This window comes from Drosophila nasuta, chromosome X, assembly GCF_023558535.2.
Source record: "Drosophila nasuta strain 15112-1781.00 chromosome X, ASM2355853v1, whole genome shotgun sequence".
NCBI classification, from domain to species: Eukaryota; Metazoa; Arthropoda; class Insecta; order Diptera; family Drosophilidae; genus Drosophila; species Drosophila nasuta.
Window position 1 is genome coordinate 19,638,048 of NC_083459.1, and position 16,363 is coordinate 19,654,410.

General features: G+C 33.3%; 1 protein-coding gene across 1 annotated transcript in view; it reads right to left on the bottom strand.

The window, feature by feature from the left end:
* Window positions 1-16,363, bottom strand: part of LOC132795763 (protein PRRC2A) — a 62,308-nt gene that overhangs the window by 5,056 nt on the left and 40,889 nt on the right. Inside the window, 2 exon segments of the mRNA XM_060806643.1 lie at window positions 3-688; window positions 15,017-15,510. Of these exon segments, the coding sequence (XP_060662626.1) occupies window positions 3-688 (686 nt within the window). The 5' untranslated portion in view covers window positions 15,017-15,510.

A 16,363-nucleotide genomic window follows, 5' to 3' on the forward strand; every position in this document is an offset into this window, starting at 1 on the left:
ACGTTTTGAGTGCGCCTGCGCTGCTGCGTGTTGAGGCAGAAGAAGCAGAGAAGGTGGAAGAGGAAGAGGAGGCGGCGGCAACTGGATTGGAGGACGTCGCCGATGACAGCGACTGATGTGGCTGCAGGCGCCGGTTGTTGGCGCTCCCAGCGATATTGCTGATGCTGCTGCTGCTGGCGTCGAAGTCAACGCTTTGCGTTGGCGTGTCGCGTGGTTGGCGGGCGGCTCTGATGCTGAAGCGATTGCTGCCACGTCCAATGCTGTTGCCTCCAGACTGCAACGCTGGCCTCGTTGTCGTCGTTGTTGTTGTTGTTGTGCTACCACGACGACGTTGCAGACGTTGCGTTGTTGCTGGCAGCGGTGTTGTGCTGCCACTGAAGCTGCCTCGACTGCGAACGCTGCTGGCGTCAATGGGCAGCGTTGTCGTTGGCAGCGGACGTCGCTGACGCGGTGCTCGCAACGTTGGCGCCTGCGTGCTCGTTGTTGTCACTGATGTTGTTGTTGTTGCTGCTCCTCTGCCGCGTTGTCCAAAGACACGCGACGCCGTTGGCGTTCCTTCTCCCGTTCCCTCTCGCGTTCCCTTTCCAGTTGCCGTTCCAGTTCCGGTTGTCGCCGCTGTGTTTGTGGCTGCCACCGCTGCCGCCGCCAGCAGCGTTATCACTATCAAGTGCAAGGTTAACGATGTCATCTGCAACAAAACGGTAAAAACAAAAATAAAGAAGCTTAAGTATCGAAAACGTAATTGCAATAGAGATGCATCAACTGTAGCAACTCGACTAGTCCATACCCTGTATCTAAATCAGTCAAAATCTCTACGTATTAAAGCGTTATTCTTAATTATTAGTCAATAAGGATCCTATTTTAATTTTTGTGTTGTGACATTTTTTTTAATTAAATGTTTATAAATATTTTATAGTTTTTTTTTTCAAAGTAAGAACATATTAATAATACACCTTAATATTTTATAGCTTGTCTATATTGATATATCTATTCTTAATTATTAGTCAATAAGTCATTTCCTACTTAAGGATCCTATTTAAATTTTGGTGCTGTGACATTTTAATTAAATGTTCATTAATATTTCTTAGTTTTTTTTTTTCAAAGTAAAAAAAAAGAACAAATTAATAATACACCTTAATATTTTATAGATTTTTCCAAGTAAAAAATAACTAATATGTCTATATTGATATATCTATTCTCAATTATTAGTGAATAAGTCATTGGCTACTTAAGGATCCTATTTTAATTTTGTGTGTTGTGAAATTTTAACTAAATGTTCATTAATATTTCTTAGCTTTTGTTTCAAAATAAGAAAAAGTACAGATTAATAATATAGCTTAATATTTCGTAGCTTTTTCAAAGTAAAAAAATAACTAATATGTCTATATAGATATATCTATTCTAAATTATTAGTGAGTAAGGATCCTATTTTAATTTTTGTGTAGTAACATTTAAATTAAATGTTCATAACTTTGATACAGTTTAATATTTTACAGTTTTTTTTTTTCAAACTAAGAAATAAAACTTATTAATAATACAGTTTAATATTTAATAGTTTAATATTAGAAAAAGAAGAAATATGTTTATACTTATGAGTTTTCGAATTCTTCCTAAAACTTAAAGGAAAACTTCTATTTTATCAAAGTTTTGCTTTAATTCTTCTAGCACAATGCATATAGAACATTATTTAACTTCAGCAATTTAATTAAAAGACTTTAAATTTATTTTCAAATCTATTTATACTACCCTTTCGGACTTTTCAATACAGGGTATCGTTATGCAATTATGAAAACAAACAACGTTTCGGTTCGCTGCGATGGCACACAGCGTTCACCTGCCTCTGCCCCAGTCATATTTCATTCCATTTCATTCCACTTAACCCCAGTCCTCTCACACTTGCTCTCTCTCTCTCTTTTTCTGTTTCTTGCTGTGTGAATGCAAGTTGCGCTCAAGCGCATCGCGCATCCAACACAAACAAATTTGTCCATCTGGTTATTGTTGTTGTTGGTGTTTGCTGTTGATTTGCGCACGCGCCAAGCTTCAACTAACAATTGTTGCTCGCTGTTCATGTTAATTATCTTCGCTCAATTGATAAATGGCCAAATGCGCGTCTTTGTTGCCTCCGCTCTTTGTGGCTGATGATTTGTGGGCGACTTTTCAGTTACGTTTTCTGTCTCATTTTTAGTTACTCCTACCTCCCCCCTCTCACTCACTCTCTTTATGGGGCTATTAACGAGCAGCGTGGATCGTTGCTGCAATTGATATGGGACTTGACTTGAGTGTTTTGTTTGGAGACCTGTTTCAGTTTGTTTACCTTATGCTTTTATTGGCATGATGAGTGGATTTTTTGTCAACAAAACTGTGTCTACGCCTTTCCGGGTTTTCGAGGAAATTGTATATTGATAATATTATCAATTGGGCTCCAACTTCAATACACAATAAAATTTTAAATAAAAGTATGTAGTCAATAAAGTTTAGGTAGCTAAAAATTGGTTGGTATAGAAATATTGGGATAACGATTATTAATAAATTTGTTAAATTCATTCAATAACTTTCCGGGTTTCTACACTTCATATTAATCAGCAAAATCATATTATTAGTTGAGTTGAAAAAATGTCGCAAGCGAAAAATCTAAATAATAATCAGGCAATTAAGAATGAAGTTGATTTTAATTATCTGAATAATGGGGTCAACGATTGTAAAAGATTATTATTTGAAATTCTCTAATAATCAGTGACTAATTCCATTAAATTTTTATTGTGATTCAATTGATGAATAAGAATAAAATGTATTCCAAGAATAAAACAAATTGCTTATAATTTCAGTTGGTAAAAAAGCAAAAAAACATGACCAACAATTTCACTCAAATTGCAATTGGAATTGCAATTGAAATTGAAATTGCAATTGCAGTTGAAGTTGATTTAGTGTCTCAAGTCAATCGAGTTAGCAAAACACAATTCAATGCGAATTCCAATTCCGATTCCGCAATGGAAACATTTCGAATGCCTTTTTGTGTGCTGCACACAAAGAACAATTAAATAATAATACTGATACAAACTGAAAGCAACAAAATATATCGAACAAAAAAAAAATAAAATAAAAAATGAATTGAGTTCAATTTAATCTATGACACCATCGCCCGAACTGCTTTCAAATAAACTAATTAAATTGAAGTAAAGCAGCAAAGCAGCAAACAAAAAAGGCGCAGGCCAAACTACAAAAAAAAAAAAAAAAACAAGCGACTACAAAGAATTATTTATTGCCAATAGACGACGCCGCAGTCGACGTCAACGTCAACGTCGCTGTCGCTGTCGCCAGTTTGCCTTTCATTCAAAATGCAAAGCGCAGCAACTGCGAGCAAAGCTCTATGGCGAGGCTTGGTCTGGAACGTGGAACGTGGAATATGGAAAATGGAACGTGAAGCGTGCGACTGAGGCGGACTCTATGACGAATCTGACGCGACTGCGCAGTCACTACAAACACCGTTAGGCTGTGGCGCGCGCGCGCACGCGAATCGTTTCGTTTGGTTTCATGTTTTACGCTACCCTGTAGAATTATTCAAAACGGGGCGTCAGGTTTTGGAAACTTCACTTTAGTAACTTCATATTTTTAACTAGCATTTTTGAGCATGAAAATGGTGATAAATATTACAACTAATTTAAATAGAATACTACTATTACTCATTATAATTTTTCATTTGTATAAATTGTATTTAAAAATGTATCAAAATAAAATAGAAATTTAATTTAAACTAAAAAAAAATATACATACAAATTTCAAGTTATTAAATGAAATCAAATGGAATTTATATGAATATAATAATAAGTGCTAGATAGTAATTTATAATTGTAACAAAGTTAAATAGAATTTTAATTTAAGTCTAATATAATATTCCAAAAATATACATAAAAATTTCAAGTTGTGAATATAATAATAATTGTTATATAGTATTTACAAATTTTAGCAAAATGAAATATAAATTTAATTTAAATCAAAAATTATAATCAAGAATCCTACATCAAAATTTCAAGGTATTTACTAGATGAAATAAAATGTAATTTAGATAAATATAATAAGAAATGTTATGTAGTATTTGGAAATTTTAGCTAAATGAAATGTACAAAATATATAACTTCAATAAATATAGTAAAAAGTATACGTAAATTTAATAATATATGTTCCAACAAAATAGAAAATGAGCTTAATTGAATTAGATATACACGTAATAATCTAAGATTTTTAACAAAATGAAAAACAAATTTTATTTAAAATAAACTTAAATTTGCTTTAAACAACTTTTATTCCTAAACTTTTAACTAAAAGCAAAAAAAAATAAAAATGTTGGTAAACTAACGACTGTAATTTAAATGCAAATTACATATTATTATATTGTCTTAATCTTTATAAGGAAAGGTTAAACTATTTTGTTCAGCACTAGGTGTTAATTATTGTAGGGTATCTGTAAATCGAGCAACAATCGTTTAAAGCACTTTTACTTGTTGCTTGCTGCCTTGTTTTTGTTTTATCAACTTTGGGTTAAGTTTTGTTATTTATTTCTTTTTTTTTTTGTTTTTGGTGGTGTTTTGGATTTACTTTTGATTGCCAAACAACAATTTGGTGTTTGCTGTTGTTGTTGTTTGTTGTTGTCGCTGGTTCTACGTATTAAAAATTTGGGGCGCTGGACAGAGACTTGGAGGAGCTGAAACTGAAACTGAAGCTGGATTTGCGGCTGGAGTTGAGGCATTTTTGTGTGCCGCCAATCCAGTTACGAATCACGTTCCATTTGATTGTTTCAGTTTTTCGGTTTTCGGTTTTTGGGTTTTACGTTTTTTCTGCTTTTTTTTCTCGGTTTTATAGCATAATTTTTGTTATTGTTTTTACTTTAGCTATTTGGGTGCACTTTGCATCGTTCGCTTTTAAAAGCGATTACTCTTGCTGCTGTTGTTGTTGTTGTTGTTGTTGTTTTTTTTTTCTGTTATTATTGGGCTTGGCAACTGCGCCCACAATGCGACAACGCCGGCGCCTGCACTTGGAAACGCTCCAAATCCAACTCCAACTCCAAAAATCAACTTTAAGTCGACAGAAAAAAACGAAAAACGAAAAATAAAAACTTCAACCTGTCGCTTGAAGTTGGCCAATTAGACACGTACATAGCGCGTATGACTAATCAACAACAACAACAACAACTTTGACAACAACAACGAACAAAATTTGACAACAAAAGTAAAATGTGTTATTTATGATTTTGGTTTTCAATTCGTTGTCCTTGATTTGGGTTTCTTGCCATGTTTTTTCTGAAGGCGTTAATGATTTGGGCATCGAGTGGAGGCCAATTCATGGGATTGCCAGAAGAGAAGAGAAGAGAAGAGAGGGGGAGGAAAGCAACACACAACATTTAGTTTTTCTTTGAACCTGCCTTCAAATGCATTTAATTCACTTATTCATAGTTCACTCTTAATAGATTTTTCTTTGGCACACTGTTCGCACTGAAACTCGATTGAAGACTGTCCAGATTTACGCAAATGTTTTTCAATTTTACTCAAATAGAAATAAACATAATTTTGGAAAGCCAAATGAACGATCTGCTCTAATTAGTTTCCATCTGAACAATTGTAATTGTAAAAATACATTTTGTTTTTCGTTGCAGGAAATCGCGCGACATAATATGAAAATTAAGTCAGATTATGAAAACAATATTTGAATTTAAACGCACGCATTTTGTATTGTGTGCAACATTTGGAGCAGATCAAATACACAAAAAGTGACACGCAAAATCACATATGGAGATATCAAATGTCGCTGCTCGATATGGAAAGTTTCGAGTGTTCCCCCAAAAGCGTCAAAAACTATTGTTTTATGAAAGTGGCCTAAAATTAATTGGCTGGAAATTAAAAAGCTGTAGCCACTGATTAAAACTGTTTTAAATATACGTAGTACGTACGTATGTATGTTATGTATAGTGCAAAGCAAAATCGTAATGAAATTTGATAAGTCAATTCGATTTTCTTGCTGCTGTTGTGTAAAAATATATTTTATAAAAAAAACTGGGAACTTTTAACCATAACAGATTTCTCTATGATTTCATAAATCAATATATTTTGAGCAAAAGCGTCCGATATTATACCAAAATATACCGAAAAAATACTAAAATATACCATATTTGATATTTTAATATAGTACATTCAAAATATAAAGTAAACTATAAAAATTAAAGTTTTTTATAATATAAATATATTTCAATTTATCAATTCCTATATTTTGTGGTATATTTAGATTGTAGTAATACATTAATATACCAAATATACAATATAATATTTTGAAGGTAATAGTATATTAATATGCCAAATACAGGCTTTTGTATATTTTAGTATATTTGTTTTATAACGTAATATAATATAAGAAAATATAAGTGTAATTGAATTGAATTTCACAAATAAAATAAAATAATATAGTAAAATATAAAATACTGTGAACCAAAAATATGTTGATTGTAATAGTATATTTGTATACCAAATATAGCATTTGGTATATTTTTGTGTTTTATTATAATGGAATAATACATAAGACAATATGAATATAATCGAATAATTTCTTATATTTTCCAACTATAATAAAATATAGTATGAAATGCTATAAACCATGGTATATTTTGAATGTGTTGGTATATCAATTACAGCCTATGGTATATTTCAGTATTTTTTTTTTATAATGCAATCAAATAGAAGGTAATATAAATATTATCGAATTACTTCTTATCTTTCTCTCATATACTTTCTAGCTCGCTTTAAGTATCTTCAATGTTATCAAATGTTATACACCGTAGACATAATATCTTTAAATATCGTATGTCAATTTCCGATTCAAAATATGTTAAAGAATAACGTCATTTGAAAATTTACAAGCCAATTGCATGTTGTATAACAAACATAACAGACAAAAGAGACAACGCAACGGCCTTTCTAACACAATTATTTATTTCTTTATTGGCTGACTCAAATTACATTTACGAATATAAATATGTTTTAGAGCTGAGTTTGGGAGTTTGTAGAGACTTATTCAATCGTGAATCAACTGCCAACTCGGCTCGTTTCAATAATTTTTGACAAAACCCAGGGCAATATTATTATTGCCACACACATTTGAGAAATGCAATTCGATAGCTTTAACACTTGATCGCGTTTTTAGCGTGTAACTTATGGGCGCATAAACTAAAATTAAAGAGCCAACGAAACGAAATTTCAAATGCAAAATACGAAATACGAAATACAAAATACAAAATGAGAAATAAATTCAATAACAGCGAACACAGAAAGCCAAAAGTAAGTCACTTGCTTATCGAGCTGCCAACATCAGCAGCAGCCAAAGCAGCAGCCACGAGGCGTCGCTGTGGGGGCGAAACTCCCTCCTGGGTTCCCTCTTGGGTTTCCAGCAGTTCCCCTTTTCCAGTCCCCACTCCCTCCCTCCCCCTTCTAACTACCCACACAATAGGCGACCCACTGCGGTGTCCAACTGTTGAGCTTGAGACATGCGGCGCAGGTTTTGTCCGCGGTTTGCATATATACAATTTTTTTTTCATTTTTTTTTTTTGTAATTTTTTTCTTTGCCGCCAAACGAATTTCTGTTAAATATTTGTGCTCTCGTTGTTGTTGTTATTTTATTGTTGCTGCTGCTCGCAATGGTCTGGAATTTTAAATAAATGCGATTTAGTTGTGCAACATTTTTTTCTTTTCGTGCCCGTCGACGACGACGACGACGTGGACGCCACTTGCACCGCAAATTTATGGTAAATAATTAAAGAAACAAAGCAGCAACAATAACAACGACTAGCACAAAATACAACAAAACACTTGAACGAACTTTTAATACGCTTACAGCAATCTACTTTTGGAAACATTACTTTCAAATTTTCATTCTTCGATCATACTTAAAATGGTTATTAAAAACAAGTATGGATTTTAAGTATTCGATTATTGCATTGAAATTCATGGAAACAGTTCGAACTGGATTCGTTTTTTGGCTTAGTTGTGTTAGACATTGAAGAAAAGCCAATGTTATGTCAAATTTAGAAATATTTGTAAGCATTTTGCAACATTTCTTTGCTAGAATTTGGTATTGCTCTTTATTTATGTTCGCTTTAAAAGATGCTTCAAACTCTAAAAATTATTTTGATGGTTTTTTTAAATAATATTTCAAAAATTTACTTATACATTCCCTTAATTATTTGACATTATTTTTGGAAGATATGTTTATTTAAAATAAAAAAAACACTTCACTGGCTGTAAACTCAATTTAATTATTCTTCAGATTATTCAGCTTTCAAATCAAAATTATATTATTTTCTTCTGACATTTTCCCAATGTGCGCAACATCAAAAATTTGAAAAATAATTGCTCTCGCTATATATAAAAGTTATTTAAATATTATTTTATTTTAGTTCTTTTTCATTAATTGGTATATTGATATACTAAATACAGCATTTGGTATATTTTCAGTATTTTTTAGTATATTAATTTGGTGTATTAGTTAGCAAATATTATTTTATTTTACAGGGTATATTTGCAGTTTGGTATTAATGTGTTTTTTCTTGTTTTCAGTTGGTATATTTCAGTATTTCTGCAGTATATTAAGTTGGTATATTAGCTTATATTACTTTCGCTAATCTAAATATTATTCCGTTTTACAGGGTATATATGCAGTTTGGTATTAATGTGTTTTTTCTTGTTTTCACTTGGTATTTTTTAGTATTTTTTGCAGTATATTAAGTTGGTATATTAGCTAATCTAAATATTATTTTATTTTACAGGGTATATTTGCAGTCTGGTATTTTACGATTTTCCTTGTTTTCAGTTGGTATATTTCGGTATTTCTGCAGTATATTAATTTAGTATATTAGCTAAAACAACTCTCGCTAATATAAATATTATTCCGTTTTACAGGGTATATTTGCAGTCTGGTATTCTGCGTTTTTCCTTGTTTTCAGTTGGTATATTTTAGTATTTTTTGCAGTATATTAAGTTGGTATATTAGCTAATATTACTTTCGCTAATCTAAATATTTATCCGTTTTACAGGGTATATTTGTAGTCTGGTATTCTGCGTTTTTCTTTGTTTTCAGTTGGTATATTTTAGTATTTTTTGCAGTATATTAAGTTGGTATATTAGCTAATATTACTCTCGCTAATCTAAATATTATTCCGTTTTACAGGGTATATTTGCAGTCAGGTATTCTGTAGTAGAGCATTTTTCCTTGTTGTCAGTTTTGTTGCTTTGGGTTTTTATTAGTTGCTGCAAAAACCACGAAAAATCAACGTCGATCAAAAATGCAGCCTTCCACAAAATGCGAGTGCATATGCTCGCATATACATATACATATATATTTATATTGTATATATATATAGAAATCATAGAGGTATGAGTATGGAGTTTATTCTGTGTTCGATTGCTTTGACGTGAAAGCGAGAGTGTTGCCGTGATTGTTGGCTTAGTTGTTGTTGTTGTTGCTGTTGTTGCTGTTGTTGGTGTCCCAGTTACGCGCCAAGCATAACTTAAGGCAACAACAAGCGAGAAGCGAAGAGCAACCGACAATGGTAGCAACAAAATATTTACAAAATATATTCATTGATTTCTCGAGCGTCGTAATTTTTTATAGGTTTTCTTTGTTGTTCGCTTGCTGTTGTGGTTTTTCATTTTAGATCATTTCTTTGTGTTGTGTGTTGTCTGTTGTGTTGTAATCGAGCCCAGTGATTAATCAATGGCATTATATAACGTGCAACATGTGGCATGTGGCATGTGGCATGCAATAAACAAACAGTCGATGAGCATTAACAAAATGTACAACAGCACACACCAAAAAAATGTTCTCTGCTTGCGTTCTCACTTGAATCATGCGAAGGAAATGCAGCAGTCAAGATGAGGGAAAGAGAAGGGGAAAAGGGGGCGGCGGGAGGGAACATAATTATATATGACTGCGGTTGAGATTCTGTGCGATTCGAATGCGATTGTAATTGCGCAGCTTGCGACGTCAATGGAATGTCGACTGCGGCCAATGCGTCGTATGCGTAATCTTGTTGGATATTCAATATTACGTATGCGCCGCGTTGTTCCGCAGTGTACAGCCCACAATTATGTGGGCTGAAACTGTGTCACTCACAGACACACACAAACCGAGTTGATACCACACAGCAGCCACAGCCACAGACACAGCTGGAGCTGAAGCCAGGCTGCTGTTGGCCACAATTTCCGCTAACCAAATCCCAAAATCGATTGGCAGCAACAAGCATTAAATGCAAGGCGCACGCGAAACGAGCGAGCAATAAAAAATCACTTGATTTGCATTCGAAGCATTCGACCGCCCGCCCTCCAATAACTTGAAACTCTGGGCGTGGGAATTTGTGCTGTTGAGATTCCAGCTAAATAAAGGGTAAAATCCTCTCCTCTCCTCCCCTCCCTCTTCTTCTTTCTCCTCTCATCTAGTAGACCTCTTCCTCTTCCTCCTTGAATCGATTCAAGTCGAGCGCGCAAACAACTTTATTATGCAAAAAAAGCGCAGCGATTTTTTGATGCTCGTTTTCGAGGAGGCGGTCGCCTTCCATCATGATTTGCCCCTAATGACAAAGTATTTAACTGCTTAACGTCGCCCTCTTTAGCAAAAGGGCAGCAGCTGCGGCTCTGACTCTTGCTGTGGCTCTGACTGTGGCAAAAGCGTAACAGCATTCCAGCAGCTGGAACCAAACAACACACCCAAAACACTAGAACAGCGTTTAAAGTTGGGCCAATTCAATTCGTTTCAAATTCAACTGAATTCACTTTAATTCGAACAACAAGTCTCTGGAACTAAATCAAACAACATCCAGCTGCTTAAGACAGTGTTGACAAAACTTCAAACGAATTAATTGCAAATATTTAAACAACATTAATTAAAAATACGCTGCTTATAAATTGTTAGACTTTGCTTGAAGATGATTTAAATTAAAGAATTTGATTCAAATTTATAAATACTGACAAGGTTTCAATATTAATTTGAAATTATTTCTAATACTGAAAATCGCCAAGAGCAAAATCAAAAGTTTTCTTTTAAGATCTTCTTAATGTGTAATATATTTTCAATTACATTGAATCGAATCCAAAAACTTTTGAAAAATAAATGAAGTAACACATATATTTGAAATATAAATTTCTCTAAATAAAGCAAATTAAAAAGTGAATAGCAATATTTTTAAAACTATTTTGCAATGGTATAGTTGTCTTCCCAAATAATCACTAATGAGGGATATTTATAAAATAAAACTGTATACATTTAAATTGCTTAGAAATTCTTTGGGATTAAGTTAAAAATTCATTTGCAACAAGCAATTGTAAATAGGAAGTTTTGAGTTTAAGCATGTCAATGCAAATAAGTTTTCAATAATGTTTCGGATTGCAAAATCCCATAATTAATCGTTAAACAAAAATGTATGTAAAAAGCTGCAAACAGTCTTCTTTTTTCTACTGCAAAAAGTCTTGACTCAAGTAATCAAAAAAATTTCATAAAATTAAAGCAAGCTAAAATCAAAAGCTGTTATCTAAGTTCTCAACTTCTTTTATAACAAATTTTCAACACTAGAATTTGAATATTGAAGAAATATCTTTTCATTGTAGTTGCCTTTAAGCTTAGCTTCTTTGGCAGCCACATTTGGCTATAAAAAAGCTAATTGCGTCGCTCTGGCGCTGCCGTCGAACCCGTTAAGCGTTGCTCTGCAAGAGTTGACTGCTCTGGCTGTGGCTCTGGTTATGCGGCTGTAAGTCTGTAAGCCAATAGGTTGCATGTTGGTCAGCCGCTTGATTGACACCTTTTAACTACCGTGGCGCAATTGAAGTCGACGACTTTTGCGACGCTTGTGTTAAATTATTCACTTTGACTGAGACAAAAACACAAGAAAATAACTAAGAAAGCTGCAGTCGAGTATGACCGAAAAGTGAGATACCCGTAACGCATTCTGAAGAAAATTATACTTAAAATATACTGAAAATATACCACAAAAATACTGAAATATGCCGTAGGATATATTTGGTATATTGACATAATACTATATATTTTATGGAGTGACTGCTTCTGGCTGAAAAGAATGAAATATATCGAAGGCTATATTTGGTATATTGATATAATACTACATTATTATAATACTATATACTTTAAGGGGTTGACTCTTTTTACTACTTCTTTGACTTCTTTTGCCTAAAAATACTAAAATATACCGAAGACTATAATTGGTGTATTGATAGATTACTACATTGATATGTTACTATATATTCTATGGAATGACTTCAGCCTCAAAATACTGAAATATACAGAAGGCTATATTTAGTATATATATAAAATACTATATATTTTATGGGGTGAATTCTTCTGCCTAAAAATACTGAAATATATTGATATAATACTACATTATTATAATAATACTATATACTTTAAAGGGTGACTTCTTCTGCCTGAAAATACAGAAATATACCAAAGGCAATATTTGGTATATTGATATAATACTACATTGATATAATACTATATACTCTACGGAGTTGACTTCTTTTATTACTTTTTTGATTTATTTTGCCTAAAAATACTGAAATATATCGAAGGCTATATTTGGTATATTGATATAATACTACATTATTATAATACTATATACTTTAAAGGGGGACTTCTTCTGCCTGAAATTACAGAAATATACCAAAGGCAATATTTGGTATATTGATATACTACTACATTGATATAATACTATTTACTCTATGGAATGACTTCAGCCACAAAATATTGACATATACCGATGACTATATTTAGTATATAGATAAAATACTATATACTTAATGCGGTCGGATGATGACTCTATCTGCGTGTTACACAAAGTTATTATACCCTTCTATCCTATGGGTAGCGGGTATAAAAAAAAAACAGGCAACGCAACCCAAAAGCCAAACCCCAAACCCCGTGACATATTTTGTTGTTGTTTCGTTTGCCACACACACATACACACACAAATAAAACAAGAATAACCTTTCGCAACAGAAACATTTAGCAAAGGATTCAAACTAAGTTGAGAGCTGGCAATTTTCAATTGGCACTTTTGGCCCTTGTGGGTGGCTGTCGAAATTGAAAATTGGAAATTGAAATTGCTGTTGATAATCTACAAAAGAGTAAAAAAATATAATTATAATCATAATTATGCTTGGCCTCTTGCCTCTCGCTTATGCAACAGGAGAAGAAAATGGAAGCTGTCTCTTTGTGGCAGTTGCAGTTTTTGTTGCTCCATGGCTGCCACGCCCAGCTGACGGTTGCCATTAATAGTTTGTGCGATTGAAATATTTGCACGTCGCATATTTAGTTAGCATAATTTGCTCTCTAATTGTCACTGACAGTTTAAGAATGCGACTGGTTCGCAGCCAATTGTCGTTGTCGTTGTTGTTGTTCGTCATTGTCAACACTCTTTGGCTGCCGTTGTTGCTGTCGATTGCATATTTATTTATTAGCACAACAAGTTGTTGCAATTACACCCACCTCACTTGCCCTGCGAATGCGAAGCAAACGCTAATTAACGGTTACGCTTAAAGACTGAATGTTGTCACATGTTAATCGAATGCATTCGATTCATCTAGTATCTAGTTTATCTATCTATCCAGTCTGCGACTCTGTCTGGGAACCAAAACCTATACTTAAGATCATTTACAAGCGGTCAATTGCGAACCTCAGCGAACCTCAGCGAACCGAACTCAACCCAACCCAAAAGCCCAGCCCAACCCAACCCAACACAATTAATCTAACTGAAAGCTGAATGTGTTTCACTTCCAGACTCAACTCAACTGGCAATTAATTTTATTAGGTGTCCGATGTACACACACACACACACATACACACACACACACACAGTCCACTCTCTAATTTCCTCCTTCGGTAACCTTTGAGAACTCTGTTCTCGCATTATTATCGCATTAAATTTGCCAATTGATCACCTCATTGATTAGCTAATTACAATCAACTGCCAATTGATTGCCTCGAATCGAATGAATGTCGAGTTATGATTAAATTGGAAAGAACAGAAGTTTTTTTCCTCTTCGAGATTATTGACTAATTAGCCAGCGAATGATATGATTTGCTTTGAGTGTAACAAATAATTCCATATTATTTCACTTTCACGTCAATTCATTTGCAATGCTTCAGGCTCAAGATTTATACAATTTAAAGGTTAGTTTTCAATCGAAAATTAAGTAAAATCCAATAACATTTGCTTTAATAAATGAAAAGAAATAATAAGAGGTACTAAAATTTCAGAAAATCAATCAAAATTTACTAAATAAACTACAACAATAAATAAAATGGAATATTACAATTCCAAAACTGTTGAGTAACTAATGTATAAATAGTATTCATATACATCCATTTACAAATTTTATAATTTAAAGATAACTTACTTAAAAAAATGTATGTAAAAAAAAATCTGTTTTTCATTATAAGTTTTATTTCGGCAATATTTATTTTCTTACTTTTTTCTTTGAACATTCAACACGGCACTCTCCAAGAAAAAAGAAGAAAAGAAGAAACTAACTTACTTTTCTTTTTCCTTTAACAATTCTTCTCATTGTTTCCTTTATTGAATTTGCTTTAAAGACGAAATCGGCCTGAACTCTTTTTTCTATTTCACTTGCGTTCATTTGCAAAATTTCTTTTCTTTCTTAGTTGATCTCTAATTTACAATATAAAAATACTTGGAGCAAGTAGAAACTACATTTCACTAACAAAACTTGATGAAAACTTGTTGAAATAAACTGCAATTAAAAGCGTTGTCAAGCTGTTTTCTTCTGTTTTCTGCCTTTCAAATTCTCAGAGAATGGCCAAGAATGGTGACAAGTGTTTGAGGTTCAAAGTAAAGTAAAGTAAAGTAAAGTAAAGTAAAGTGAAGCGAAGTAAATGCATTTCCGTTCCACTGCACTGAATTGGGTTTGGCAGTGGTTTTTTTTTGTTGTTTTGTTTTTTGTTTTATGCAACTCACCTTTGGATCTTAAGATATCACAGAATGGTTGTTTTGCATTAAGAAACGGCGACACTTGTTGTTGTTGTTGTTCTTTTCGTTGTTGTTGGTATTATTATTGTTGTCGTTGTTGCTTTAGCAAATTTACTTGCTACTTTTTCGGTCGGTTCAAAAGTTCCCTCGATGTTGTTTGTTGCTTTCAATTTGCGTTTGTTCGTTCTACTTGCTTCTGGCTATAGACGTGTCTCTCTCTCTCTCTCTCTCTATATATATATATATATATATATAATTCTCTGTATTGAAAATGTCTTTCTGAGTTTCGTTGTCGAGTTTTTCGCTTTAGTTTGTTTTTAATGTTATTATTGCTCTTGGCCAATTCTCGCAGCCAGATAATTGTTTATGTGCTTCTTGTTGTCGTTGTTGTTGTTGTTGTTGTTCTGATTGTTGTTGTTGTTCTACATGTTGCACAGACAGCGACAACAACATGACGCAGCCCCCAAAGTCGATTTGTAGCACTGCAAAAAAAACAAAACAGGAAGAACATTATTAAATTAATAAACAAAACTTCAATGCGATATACAAGTATGAAATTATTTTGAAAAATCATTCGCCTCGAGGGAAGTAAAGTAAAGTTCTTTATTCGTTTGTAGAGTAACGAGTATCGATGTGTGGAAATCATTAGCCGGAAAAGTCACAAATGCAATTACGTTCAGAACGGACACATCTAATGAAGCATAACATAGAGTTTTGTTTCTGTTTCTGTTTCTGCGTTTTTATGGCTGGCAATTTACTAAGTCCAAACCCGATTGCCATTGAAATGGAACGCAGACAGAGAGAGAGAGAGAGAGAGAGAGAGAGACAATTAAAATAGTTGAAAATGTTGAAATTAAATTGCTTAAAATGTGTAATTAACATTTTTAATGAGCGTTTAATTAAGAGATTTATAAACGGTAGCAGCACTCGAGGGCTGGGCACCAACTCTCTGCAGCTCTTAATGTGACTTATCAAGGTCTGTCTTTGACTCTGAATCTGAATCTGAGTCTGAACCTGGGTCTCAATCTCAATCTGAGTCTAGGTCTAGGTCTGAGACTGAGTCTGGGAGTTGTGACTGTGACACTGACACCAACTCCGACTCCGAGGCGAAGAAGAGTCAACGTCTTTGACATCAACGTTGTTCGGTATATTTTTGAGTACTGCAATGTGCTTAAGGGCTTCAATTCAGCTGATCAGTTATCCTAACTTATAATTGGAAATTGATATAGTTTATGATAAACAAATGAATGAAATATGAAATATACTAAGTACATATATTATAAGTAAATAAAGAAAAGAAAAGAAGCATGAAATATATCATGTTGGCATTTTCAA